At 32.5% G+C, this 14,096-nt stretch overlaps 2 protein-coding genes and 1 long non-coding RNA gene across 3 annotated transcripts in view; 2 read left to right on the top strand and 1 right to left on the bottom strand.

Annotated features, from left to right (window-relative positions):
* The window catches only part of LOC149480844 (uncharacterized), a 104,722-nt gene extending 90,696 nt beyond the window's left edge, over positions 1-14,026 (top strand). The window contains exon 2 of the long non-coding RNA XR_016316919.1: positions 13,950-14,026. This is a non-coding gene — a long non-coding RNA (uncharacterized LOC149480844). The remainder of the gene's footprint in view (positions 1-13,949) is intronic.
* LOC149480846 (non-structural maintenance of chromosomes element 3 homolog) lies at positions 3,023-6,356 on the top strand. The gene is made up of 5 exons (XM_089705472.1): positions 3,023-3,365; positions 3,623-3,797; positions 5,143-5,255; positions 5,541-5,636; positions 6,215-6,356. The coding sequence occupies exons 1-5, from the start codon at positions 3,156-3,158 to the stop codon at positions 6,284-6,286; spliced, it is 666 nt and encodes a 221-aa protein (XP_089561598.1). The 5' UTR covers positions 3,023-3,155; the 3' UTR covers positions 6,287-6,356.
* LOC149480845 (uncharacterized) lies at positions 11,181-13,217 on the bottom strand. The gene is made up of 6 exons (XM_089705784.1): positions 13,182-13,217; positions 12,935-13,011; positions 12,533-12,598; positions 12,262-12,330; positions 11,840-11,914; positions 11,181-11,706 (listed from the first exon to the last, which is right to left on the bottom strand). The coding sequence occupies exons 2-6, from the start codon at positions 12,954-12,956 to the stop codon at positions 11,570-11,572; spliced, it is 369 nt and encodes a 122-aa protein (XP_089561910.1). The 5' UTR covers positions 12,957-13,011; positions 13,182-13,217; the 3' UTR covers positions 11,181-11,569.
* Positions 14,027-14,096: the final 70 nt, after the last annotated feature.

Below are 14,096 nucleotides of genomic sequence, written 5' to 3'. Positions count from 1 at the left end.
TAGCGCACACTGTGTTCAAAGATTATCATGTAGATACGATTATTGAAAATAGAACGGTTATTTTATTAATTTCGATTTGGGTAAATACTTGATTAATTTTATATTTAAATCCACACAGTGCATATAATTAACAAATATATCTATTTATTATATACAATGAAATCGTGATGGCAAATATGTTTGTTTGCAAAAATGATGTTGAATATACGTATACATTGAAGAAAAGATTATCGCTACTGACGAAAAAGGCTATTTGCTTTTCTGTAAATAGCTATTGAACATAAATTTTATTTGTGTTTTAGATAAAAAAGGCTTATACTTCATCCTTTCTTTTATTTCATCCTTTTTTTTTTCATCTAGGCACCACTATTATTATAATTATCCTACAAGTTGGAGTGATGACCTTGTAAGGGTTTCGGGAACTGCCTTGAAACGAATAGCGTAAGATCGGTCCTTATGGAGTTCTATAAGGAGGATGCTCAGCAGTGGGTGATTATCGGGTGAAATGATGATGACTTAAACGAACACCACAGCTAGTAATCAATACTTAATACAGTTATATCTCCAAAAAAGTTTTTTATTTTTTTTTTCATTTTAATACGACATCATAATAATCATAAAATAGTAAATGAAATTGTCACATTTATTTACTTGTGCAGGAAATCTAACATCTATAACCTCGGAGCAATTAACAAGCCTGGAGAAGTAACAATTAATTGAACGTTTCTTATATAGTGGCTCTCTTTTATTCAATACCCTAATTAATGCGATAGAAAGAGACAACACACTGTTATCTGCTTGGCATTCAAATCCACATGTAGCCACTTTTTGTTCTAAAAAGGTAGTGCTTGCCTTTACTTTATCGAATACTAAAATATCGATAAATAAAAAAAATAAGTTATAAAATTGCTTGAAGATAATTTAAGATTCGTTTAATTTTGAATTATGGATAGGTAATTCCAAATTTTAAGATTCGTTTAATTTGGAATTATTCATTTACGATGCGTATTGACTGCCTTGCATTGTATGGTAGTGGTATTTATAAAAAAATATTATGAGGTATTTCGGTTGGGTTTTTTTTATGGTAGGTTGTTTTTATGGTTTCGTAAAAAGGTACGTATTTTTTCCTGTTTTCATAGATTCATTCATAGAATTATACGGAACCCTTCGTGCGCGAATCTGACTTCCACCTGGTTGATCTTTTTACAAATCAATAGTCAGTCAAAAGCAAAAATATATAAGAATGGACATATTTTGATACTCTTTCACGTAAAAACTACTGAATGAGTTTTTATGGAACTTCATAATTATATAGTTTAAACATCAGAATAACATATTATAGGCTAGAATTTACCGCAGGAAAATAACTCATTCCCACAGGAAAAAATTGGTACGAGCTTAAAATAAATTAAAAGTTTAAAATAAATAAAACAAATAAACATTTATTTTTTTTACAACCTTTTAATTTCGATACTTAATTACCAAATTACAATATTTATTATTTAAAATAGATGCCACCTTGAACTTGTGGCACAGCATCTCTGCAAAGCACTTTACTATTCTTCCCGTCTGATTCGAAATGATTTGAACAAGGCCGAGAATTTTTTGAAGGCTTCCAATTTTTCCTGTGCTATAGCTTTAACCCAAACATCTTTTAATTGTTCTCAAGCCAGAAACCTGCAAATAACAATAAAATCCATACTTAAATACCTTTTTTTTTCTCCTAACCTAAAGCAGTCATTATCAATGAAGTACTTCGTTCCTACTCAAGTATCGATAATTGCACAACACTATGGAAGTTATATTTTGCATTTTTTCTAAAAACTAAGCTGATTATGATTTCATTTCAATGATTACGGTTAGATAAAACATAGATGATTAAGAAAATAAGGTTAATTAACTTATTTATAATACAATTAACAAAAAAAATGATCAAAACACTAACCTGTGAAATGACAAATTTCTATCTTCGTCCGATTTCACATTACTACGGCTTTTACAGCCGTAAGCAATACAAGCCATATTATCTTTAGTCAATTGTCTTTTCATAAAATAATAAATTAAACTAAAACACTCGTTTTTCACTTCAAAAAAGATAAGTAAAATAACCAAGCGATGATCACCAGACTGGTGATCAAAACAAATTGTAATGGCTACATGTCATTTCAAACTGTCGAACTGACATATAACTGTCCTCTTTTTTCGCATGACATTTTGCCATAAGCTAAAAAGGCCAAACTAGTGCGTTATTGTTCAATTAATTGTTACTTCTCCAGGCTTGTTAATTGCTCCGAGTCTATAACATTGAACCTTCTGTGTCGTTTATCTATGCCAATTACCATGGCAACTATTTGTTTATTTATATTTAATTGGTGAATTCTTATGACTTTTGCTTACACCTGCGCGGAAGTGACAAACTATCTTTGTCTTTTTTATTTATATCATTTTATTAGAGCCGTCTCTCTTATACAGTCTGTCAATGTAATAAATTAAGTAAAATGAAAATTGTATTTGTGTGTGCCTGACACTGCATATGAAGCATTTTTTTTGGATATATTGTGAGTATATAACGTATCTATACATAAAATATCATTGGTTACAAGTTAATGTTCATACTGAAATCTCCAGTGTATTAGATATAAGCTTCTTGGTCTGGACTCTGGAGTATGGAGGGTAGAGGTAAGGAGAGTCATCTCATACTTACAGTATAAAATATAAAAAAGTGTCCGGCTGCTGTAACATTTCAAATAATGGCGCTGGTTTAGATAAAGGATAATATGCTATGAATGTAATATTATATCAATGTGGTATCAATAATTGGTACCTAAATAAAGTATGCCGGGTTAATGAATTTTACTTATTGAAAATATCAACTATTATTTGACCGAACTTAGCTTACAAAACAAGATTTTTGTTTTAGACGCACAAAAAATTACAAAATACAGATAATAGAGAACAATATTAAATATATACATAGAGGAAGGAATAGAGTATAGACACTAGAAAATCAGAAATGGGAAATCAGAATTCACTGTATTCTTATTCATTTGAGCTTGTAAACAAAAATATAAACATTTTATTGTAAATTTCCTTTTATTTATAAGTCTGTTGTGTAATGAAAATTAATAAATTTGTACACTAAATAAGTCGCAAAAATGCCTAGGCCCAGTAGAAGTAATGCGGACGAATCTTTTGATAATTTGGGTGACGCTATAAACGAATGTGTTCGTTATATTTTGTGCCGGGAAGGAAGTAAAATACCCATAAAACGTGTTGATATTATAAAATTTTTAAACAGCACTTCCCAAGTATCTACCTCGCAAGTTAATGCAATTATCCGGGAAGCTGAGAAGATTTTAAAAAAGGTTAAGAGAAATTTACATTTAGGTACTTCAAATCACATCTAACGAACATTAAAATAGACGAATATAACGAAAATATTGCAAATATTGTTCTGCCAGTTCATAACCATGTTACTCAGAAATATATAAAATAATTTGCCTACCCCTATACCTAAATAATATATACACAAGAAATAAATCAAACTGTTTTGTATGAGTTTGTTCGCGGTTGCTGTGTAATGTGTCAATCATATTATATCTATTCTCTTATTATGTTACAGATATATGGTTACAAGATAGTGCAAGTTGACTCAAAGAGTGGTATACAATATATATTAGTGCTCGCAGAACCAAGTGAAGGGTCATTGCTCTCAACTACAATAGACACACATCAACGTCAGCTGCTTATAGCTGCGCTAACACATATTCTAATGAGTAGAGCTCCTGTGAAAGAAGGTATTTATTTTAAATGGTTATTCCTTTTCAACATATATATATTATTCACTAGCTTTCCGCCCGCGGCTTTGCCCGCGTTTTCAGAGAAAAACCCGTTCCCGTAGGATTTCCGGGATAAAACCTATCCTATGTCCTTTCTCGGGTATGAAAATATATCTATAACAAATTTCATGCAAATTGGTTCAGTAGTTCAGGCGTGATTGAGTAACAGACAGACAGACAGAGTTACTTTCGCATTTATAATATTAAGTATGGATTATTAAGCTGTAAAGCGCTCTTGTTAAATTCTCACAGTGTAACCGTCGCCGCACACGAGCCACGGGCCACAGCCACAAACGCCGCCACGAGAAGCTAGACGCAGCTACAAAAGTAGCTGAAGCGCACGACAGCCACTTGTGGCCAGTGGTCGCCACTTGTGGTCGGTGGTTGCTATTTTTTTAACCATGCAAATGCAATGCAGTTATCATAATGGACTCGGACGAAGAAGGTTTAATTGCGCTGCTTCTGATAAGAAAACGTCGTAGAAGGAGACGAAACTGTAGTTATTGAATACATCCAATTTTAACAAATGTACATAATCGGAATCGCGTGAGTGGCGTGTGGCGACGTTTTGTGTCGGCGTTTGTGGCCGGTACGGGCCACAAAAAGCGAGCAGCGACGATTAGAAGCGTGTGGCGGCCACCGGCGTCGACCGTGTGTGGCGAGTCCATATAAAATGTATGAAAAGTGCAGGAAATATGCCGGTGGCGGCGTTTTGTGGCCGGTGGCCGGTAGCCCGTGTGCGGTAGCCCTTACTGGCATTGCTATAACAATTTATAAAAAAATTATATAGAAGAAACAAACTGTAATAGTTTTTTTTTCAGTTTTTTAAGTGTTAGTTTCCGTCTACGTGTATTAAAAAATTAAATATCACATTTATAAAGCTTTCTAGAGATGCATAAGTTTACTAAAATCATCATCATCATCATTGGTCAATATAATATGCTCCCACTGCTGGGACACAGGCCATAAATTTAATGAAATTAAATGAAAATAAGTTACTTATGGTCATATGAAAAAAAAAAGATACAATTTAGTTAAAAAAAAGAACTTAAAAATATATGTATGCCATAATTAGGCTAAACACTCAGTTTACTAAATTAAGAGCGGATTTTCCAATCGTTGGTTAAAACTTATTCATTGAATAACATATTAAACTACCATTTCAAAAATGTATTCTAATTGTCCGTATTTGACAGTTTACAGGTGACATTTTAAAATGTTCGTGTAATACTTTATTGGACGGATAAATTTTAACCAAGTATTGAAAAATCAGGCCTTAATGTATTTAAATAAATAATTTCAGATGATATGTGGAGTTTTCTGGCAGAAACTGGTTTACTGGAAGAAAACGACTTTGCAGGTCGAAAGACCCTAACTCACCTTTTTACTAGACAACAGTATCTGAAATATACAAAGGTACATTTTTATGATTTCATTGTTTTGTGTTAGGAGATAGACAATCCTATTAATATTAAAAATGCAAAATTTTGTAAAGAACAATGTTTGTTACTTTCACCAAAAACTATTTTACAGTTTCAGATGGACCTTTACAGTTGTATAGATTATCAGAAATAATTAAATTGTACAACACACCATAAAACCAGCATATTAGAATACACATAAAAATAATATTTCTTAATGCAATAATAATGTTTATTTTTAAATAACAACTTTGATTAATCTTCCTTTAAATATTTTCAGGTTGGTGAAGGCGATTTGGCTAAATATCTCTTTGAATGGGGACGGCGAGCAATAGAGGAGGTTCCAAAGATATTTCTCTTAAAGAAGGTTGCACAAGTATGTATTTGCTAAGCATATTTCTTCACATCTTAAAAATTACCTTTCAGAAATGTAAATTTTTTCTGGCTGTTTTAGAGACACACAAACAATTATTTTCAATGCTACTAATATTATAAATGCGCAAGTTTGTGAGGATGTGTGTGTGTGTGTTTGTTACTCTCACGCAAATACTACTGAACCGATTCATTGTGAATTTAGCACACATATAACATAACTTGGATTAACACATAGGATAGGTTTCATCCCGGAAATCCCACGGGAACGGGAACTATGCGGGTTTTTCTTTCAAAACGCGGGCGAAGCCGCGGGCGGAAAGCTAGTGTTAACATAAGTAGCCTATTTCACTACCACAATTCTGATGATTACAACCATACCTCATGAGTCGAAATCCGTCCAGTGGTTTAGTTTGTAGGGCGCCAAAGAAATATACATACAAACATAATATATTTAAAAACATAACTCTCCTTTAAAAATATAATGTAAACATTTATTTCTACATATTTGGGAAGAAATTTCAAAATTATATTGTTAATTTGTTTAAGAATTATTATTTAACACATGTTTTAATATTTCAGGCATTTGGGAAAGAACCATCTCACTGGTCAGAACATTACAAAGATTGCACTACTGAACAACAGTCAATATAATTTAATTATCTATAATAGTATGTACCTTGAAATATTGAGTTTTAAATAATAAATAACGTTTATATTACAATTTATTACTTTCTTTCTAGTTTATTATATTTTATTTTATTGTTTGTATTCCCAAACATAAAATATCACTATAGTATTGCTCTAGAGATGACGATAGAAAAGTGAGAAATGAATGCCATGTAATAATAATGAAATGGAATATGGTAAAAGAGATAATGTATCATTTTAATAGCACTTAAAAATTACAGACAAGAATCATATCACTACTCACTACATAGCATAAGACAAAGTCGCTTTCTCTGTCCTTATGTCCCTTTGTATGCTTAAATCTTTAAAACTACGCAACGGATTTTGTTGCGGTTTTTTTTAATAGATAGAGTGATTCAAGAGGAAGGTTTTAGTATATAATTTATTAGGTTTTAGACAAAGCGGACGAAGCCGCGGGCAGTAAGCTAGTTATATATATAATAATATAATGTATATGCTATTCATTACATTCAGCACATTTATGTAACCAGACTAAACGAAACACAGTCAGGAGAAATAAAAAGACGTTGTTATTGTAGAGATTGTCTAATCTAAAAATGAACGCCCCTCCACTGTGTTTACGCTCACATTCAAAGTACGTGTATAGACGCAATACACACAAATTGGTCTGCCTCATTGGTCGTTCAGTCCTCCAGTCCCGTCCATGCCCGAACGACAGGACCAGTTGGCCAACTAGTGCATAAATGACGCGATGCACGACAGAACGGACGTGTCATTCCGTACATAGCGCGCTCTCCCCGCCATACAATGCTAGGCACCTGAACTGATCGCCCGATTAGTTGACAAATCAGTGCGCGAGTGTCAAAGTTTGCAGTAGAATCGACGCGCGCACACATATAAAGTGGTTCAATAATTATTTGTCCTCACACATTGAAAAAATTAAGTTTAGTGGAGGGGCATTCATTTTTAAGTTATAAACAGACGTTCGAACTGGTGCGACCGGACCACCGTACTCGTGCGGTGCGATCGACTCGCCACACGACCGCACCGCACCTAGGGTTGCCAGTATTTGATTTAAGGGTTAACAGCATCAAAAATACGAGTTTTAGTTATTTTTTACGGGAGATAATTAAAACAGCAATGTTAAGAGAAAATTTATTTTTGGCATTTATATTTGCTGTTGGAAGAAACAGCTTTTAATAGCTCTTCATTTTCTAAAGCGAATGTATAAAAATCTTTGCACGATAATTTAAAATTACATTTAATTAATTTGCAGCTTCGCCTTTACAGTTTCAATATTCAATCGGTTTCGGCTATCCGTCCAGGCATTGCCGCACAAAGAAAATATTCTTTGTTTAAAAATTATGATTAAATTTACGATTTTTAAAAAAAACATTTAAAATATTGGAATTTTCGCGGCCGACTGAGCTAAATAAATTCGTATAAAAAAATAGATACACTAGTGACTAGATAATTTATTACGTTGCTAATATATGAAGTGATTAAAGGCGCAAATTATCCCTTTTTGAAATTTTCGATATTGTCGATAGAGGCGAAAGTATTGTAATTATTACTGATTTTCGTTTTTATTTTTTTATATTATATGCAGGCGTTAGTAGAAGCTCTGTTTAGTACCAAAAGAAACCTTGAACTGAGTTCTACATGTGACAAAAATACCACATTCTAGCCACGAAGTTATTACGAGATATAGATTTTCAAAGAATGTCAGGGTTGTCCCTAGTAAACAAAATTATATATATCATCTATCTATTACCAAGTTTTTGTTTATGTTTTAGTCGTTAGTTATAGTCGATATTTCAATATATTATTATATGTAGGTACATAATCTTTATATGTAATAAATTAACTGAACAAAAAAAATATCTTAGATTTATAAGACAATTCAATAATATCAAATTAATACAAATTAATCTCCTTTTTTTGAATATTTCGAGCATTGATCATAGTAATCTCATTAAAAGTCAAACCGAATTCCTTGAAAATCTATTTCTCGTAATAAATTCGTGGTTAGAATGTTGTATTTTTTTCACATGTAGACCTCAGTTCAAGGCTTCTTTTGGTACAAGTACAAGTACAAGTTACAACCATTGAAAAGAAGAAAACGAAGAGAAAAGAATGGGCAAAATTATATTTAAAAGACAGGGATTCATTCAGACATATGCAGTCATATCATAAATCTTTGTAGAGTTCTAAAATTTATATAATTAATCTTTTTTCAGTATTAGCCACGTCATCCGACGCCATCGCCATTGATAACGATCGACCGACGTCCGTTTTGTTTGGCGGTAGAACTATGACTAAAGCTGTTATAAGTATATAGTCTATGACTAATGCGCTGTCCGGTGCGATCGCCCGTCCACACGCGCGAATTTGGTACGGTCCGCACCAAGTTCGGATGAAAAAACCATCGAACCAACCGTACCGTCAATAATAATAATTATGTCCGGCGGACCACTGTACACATGATCGAATATGGTCCGGAGCGCACCAAGGTCACGGTGCGGTCCGTACCAAATTCGAACGTCTGTTTATAACTTTAGATTAGACAATCTATACCCTTATATTAATAAATTAAAAACATTAAATTTTAGATAATACAGTTAAGTGAATGAGTCACAACTATAAGCTTCTTCGTCACAACCAATGATTATGTTATCTGTGGTAGCATTTGTCAAAATAATTAAGCATTTGTAATACAAATGGTAAGCTTCAATATATTCTCTTGAATATGGAACATTGCTAAGACAATCCATAATCTTCTTAGCTACTTCATAATGCTTCACCGCGCCGCGCCATAACGATCACACAACTTTAATAATGGCATGATATTAAATTGCTTGCAGAACTGTTTTTGTTTTTCAGAAAGCGCTATCAACCTTGGGCTCTTTCCTAAACACGTGGGACATGGACACACATATTTCTTGGCCTGGAACAGCTTCTTTCTACCTTCTCGCGTCGACTGGTCACTGTAAGGAGAAAATTATTTGAAATCAAGTTGATATTTATTATTAACTGCTATGAAGATAAACAGCAATCAGTTAATTTAATTTGAAATGCTTCAACCACAATTCCCACTACTTATTTAAATAATTTAAGAAATTATATCAAATGAAAAATCAAACACAAAATACACAATAAGCTATTCTAGCAAATAATTGTAGATACTTAACTTAGATGAAGGATTGGTCTCCGCGCGCGCGCTACGACTAGATACCGCCCCACCTAAAAACAATAGCTCTGCGAGTGCGTCAACTCATTTCTATTTTCTGTAGTGTGTGTTAGGCAATTTGTAAAGACGCTAGTGTGTGTGAAGAATTGGGCTGCCAGCTACCTAAATTTTACCTCATAAATGGGAAATCTGGCATCTTGGAAAGAAGTTTGTAAAATATTTTTTTTCATCCTGACCTGGCCGGGAATCGAATCCATGAACATGCGACTCAAATCCACTTGCGACGCTACTATACTATAGTCACAAAGGTTGTTTAAAAGTAAAAAAGCGGAAATAAAAAAAAAACATATCATATGAGTCAGTTAAACATGGTTAAACAGAAATAAATTATTGTTATTATACTTTTTTATACATGCGTTAGTAATAGTATTAAAAAAAAAGTTCAAATTATTGCTAAAAGATTTCCTCAACCACGTGTATTTTTTGGATATGCAGTACGGCAACACTGTATGGCGTCGTATTTTCGTAGAAAAAATTTTCGATGTAAAGGAGAAATTTCGATTAATACGAAACTTTAGTGATGGTACGTGATCCTAGTGTCTTTCTTATTTTTTGTTGTATTATTTTTAAATAGTTTTATGACACAAATAGGCATTTTACTTCAGATTTTGTTCAAAATCTTTATAAACTATCGGTTCGCCCTCTCCACACAATGCATGTGACACGACTGGCTTGGGTACGCCGAATTCGGCGTACTATTAGTTGCCGCATTTTTCAAGTACGCCGGCGGTATCTAGTCGTAGCGCGCGCGCGGAGACCAACCCATAATCGATACTTAAATTTAAAAACTTAACGAAAAAATATAAAACTAAAGCTTGCAAATCATAATACACACCAATGTTCTGGACCATTCAATGCTGAAACAAGTATTTCCTCTCCTGGATTTATCTTATGTTTTGCAATCAACACAGTCTTATTGTTAAGATAATAGTTTTCAGCATTTGAATAGCAGGAAACTCTAACCTTTCCCAAACAAGTAAAGTATGCTACACTCGCTTAATAATTGATAATTGCTCCGAGAGATCAGTACATAAAAACTGAGAGTTACCTTTGCAAAAATTTATGGATTTTGTTAATTAAAAAAAACAGCTAACTACATATTCTAGAGTCCTTTTGCATCGTATTATAATACAATAGTTAAATTGATTATTAGTTATTTAATATATTGTTTGAGGTATAAAATGTTTAAATCAGTTTATTTTACAAGAATTTTTCAATTAATAAACTGAAATGTAACTGTCAAAATATACCATCCTGTCAACTCGAAGTCAACTCATCTTTCAAAATGACATGTATTTTATTACTATCAGTAACTAATACTTAATCTGTGATTACTATTTTATCTTGATATGTAGTCGATTCGGTCGATTCCAGACACAGATTAAGTATTAGTTACTACGTAACAGATGCGACAGTGATGTTTTCCATAGTTTCAGTTGGCCAGTTGTGGCGCTGCTGTAGCCTTATCAATTTTGACAGTAATAAGTAGTGTTGCCTACCAGTTCGATATCTATATCTGACTATCGATACTTTAGTGAGGTGCCCATTGTATCGATAAAAATACTACGTACTAGCACAGATTAAGTACTAGATATTAAGTAAGCTCCAAGCGTTATTATTGCGAATAGGTATTAAAAATAAAACAGATTTCGTTTTCAATGTTTATTTATTTAATGCTCTTTTTCTTAATTTATTTGTTTTATATTTCATTAAAGCAATTCTATGGATTCCTGCAATTTTTTGCACATATCTCTCCTCTATTTAAAATTTTATTTATAATATTGCTCCAGTTATGGACATGAACCCTAGCAATATATGTTAAAAACATTTTTTTTAAACACATATTGTGTGTTTTCTGACACCCTAACCAGGAAAACTCCAAATCTTGAATTTTTTCTCTTATATTTGCCCCAATTTTGTTTTGGATACAGTTATCGTTTAAATAATTATGTATTATACAACTTGCTTCCCTGTACAACACTAGAAGTTTGGAACTTGGATAAACTAAATTACTATTTTTTAAAATAGTAATTTAGTTACAATACTTCATTATTTCCATAGGCAGCAGCCTGTTTAAGATTTTGTGTGGTTGTTTTACCCAAACTATCAGCAGTTATTTTGGTTATTTGCTTCATAAATTTTCTTTTCTTTGGGCAATTTTTTTTCATAAAATCTGAAAACAAAATTTATGTTACAATTTATTTTGATGATTCATTGTGGTGGTGTGGTTAATAATAATAATTTTATCACTGAAAGAGATGTGAAAAGCACTTGTAATGTACATTATATTACTAATAATAAATTACCTTTACGCTTTTGTATGATACTCTTATTTTCATGAGTAGTTTTTTCTTCTACTGTGGGTTCAGTTAATATATTTCCTGAAAATAAAAGTTATTTTAGTATTTGTAGTGAGCCCATCCATACAAAGACAATTCCACAGTTCCTATTCAAATGTTGTAAGCCCCAGATTTAAACAATGGCAGTTTAACTGTGAGATTGATAAGTCACATACAATAAACATATCTAAGTAACCACAAACTTAAAGATAGTGCAAGTGCACACTATACATATTGTGTGATCCTACATGTGTTAGTATATAATTTATGAACACCACATTTTTTAGCATCTGTCAACCTTAAAAAAAAACCTTTTTCTAAATCCCATGTCTCTTGCAATCTGCACTAATAAAATCAAAGTTAACCAGTAAATAAAACCAAATACTAACCTGCATCTTCACAAAGAGTATGAAATTCTATTTCTTTGCTTAAGGAACATGAAGTTTGGTCTGCCATATCTGTAAATCGGTAACAAAACAATTACTTTTAAATATAAAGTACCTACAAACATTACATACATATGAAACTTTGAATCTAATAACAGCTAATGGAATTCTCTTAAAAACAGCTTTAAAGTAAAATCTGAGAACATGAATAAAAAACTTACTAAAATTTACAAACATGGATTTATCAACCTATAAACTATCATAAATCACATACCTGTAGGTCTTTTCGTAACAACTGGAATAGCTGGAATGCATGATGGATGTTCATGATAATCATCACCTAAAACCAAAGAACTTATATAAATCTATACTATATATTATTATACTAATATTATAAAGCTAAAGAGTTTGTTTGTTTGTTTGAACACGCTAATCTCAGGAACTACTGGTCCAATTTGAAAAATTCTTTCGGTGTTAGATAGCCCATTCATCGAGGAAGATATAGGCTATATATCACCATGCTAAGACCAAAAGGAGCGGAGCCACGTGGGTGAAACCGTGGAGCACAGCTCGTAACTTATAAAATCCTATCCTGATTACTATATTATAATTTATGTTAAATATAATACCATATTATAGGATAGCTTAAATAAAAATTTGAGTGCATAATACATACCTGCCCTTCCAATGACCAACATATTATCTGTAATATTTTCATTTTGTGATAATTGTGATCACTCAGAGCATTTTGTACTGTAACAAGTAAATACATATGTAACATTTAAAAATATAATTCAAACACAAATAGAAGGAATGTAAAGTATGTCAAAGTATTTGTTTGGAGCCATGAAACCTGTCTTACCAAATATCAGCTATTTACATAATTTTTAATCATGTTATTTATAGCTCCAGGTAGAACTCACCAGTTTCACTGGAAGACAGGGGCACACCGTGCGCGTATTTCGTCATCCGTAAATAGGCATGGGTATGAATGCCTAAGCCTCTTGCCTTAGAATAATTACACAACAAAAAAGCCGATTCGTCGCATTGGTTGCGGTGCCACCACCGACACAGCACTTTAATAGTCCCATAGCAAATTTAGCACTTCTTTACAGTAGAACACTAGTCTATTATATTGTGAAAATCGAGAAAAAAATAATTAAATTATAGACACAATGGTCGTTTCATTCAAATAAATGTCAATTGTCATAACATGGCTTCTCAAAATGGCGCCGTAGCCGGAAACAAGTAGAAACAAAAAAAAAAGTACAGGAAGTAATGCAGCGCCACAACTAGCCATTTTGAAACTAGGCTGTCAGGGCCCTGATTCCAGACAGCGTTCCCAACCGTACGATAATTATCGTACAAACACGATAATTTGGTGCCTACGTACGATGTACGATAGCATGTTATTATCGTACGCTGATTTTACGATAATTTCTATCAGGCAAAATTCGAGAATTTATATTATTTCACCCATACAAATATGAAATTTTGACGTGTTTCATATCGAACTTTCATGGGAACAGTGAAATTTTGTCAGATTGAATTTTAAACTTGGCGCGTTTATTGAACATAAAGTGGAAATGGAATCGGTTCAGGTCTGTAGTCTGCACCACGAAAGAATATAATGAATATTATGGCACGTAAAACGTTTGGGTTTCAGTGTCCCGTTGATTTGACAGCGGTAGTTAAACAAAGATTAACTATAGAGAACTTGCATACTTATCAATATTACAATTTATATGATTTATTTATTTATAATTGACTTTATTCTAAAAAGTACGATAATTTCGAACCAAAAACGCCTAATGTACGATAATTTTACGCCCCTGGTA

This window comes from Colias philodice, chromosome 17 (genome assembly GCF_061535455.1).
Source record: "Colias philodice isolate Cphi_HAF_F1 chromosome 17, ilColPhil1 Martin Lab GWU primary, whole genome shotgun sequence".
Lineage (NCBI taxonomy): Eukaryota > Metazoa > Arthropoda > Insecta > Lepidoptera > Pieridae > Colias > Colias philodice.
The sequence above is the reverse complement of the archived record's forward strand: the minus strand, read 5'-3'. Positions and strand labels throughout refer to the sequence as shown.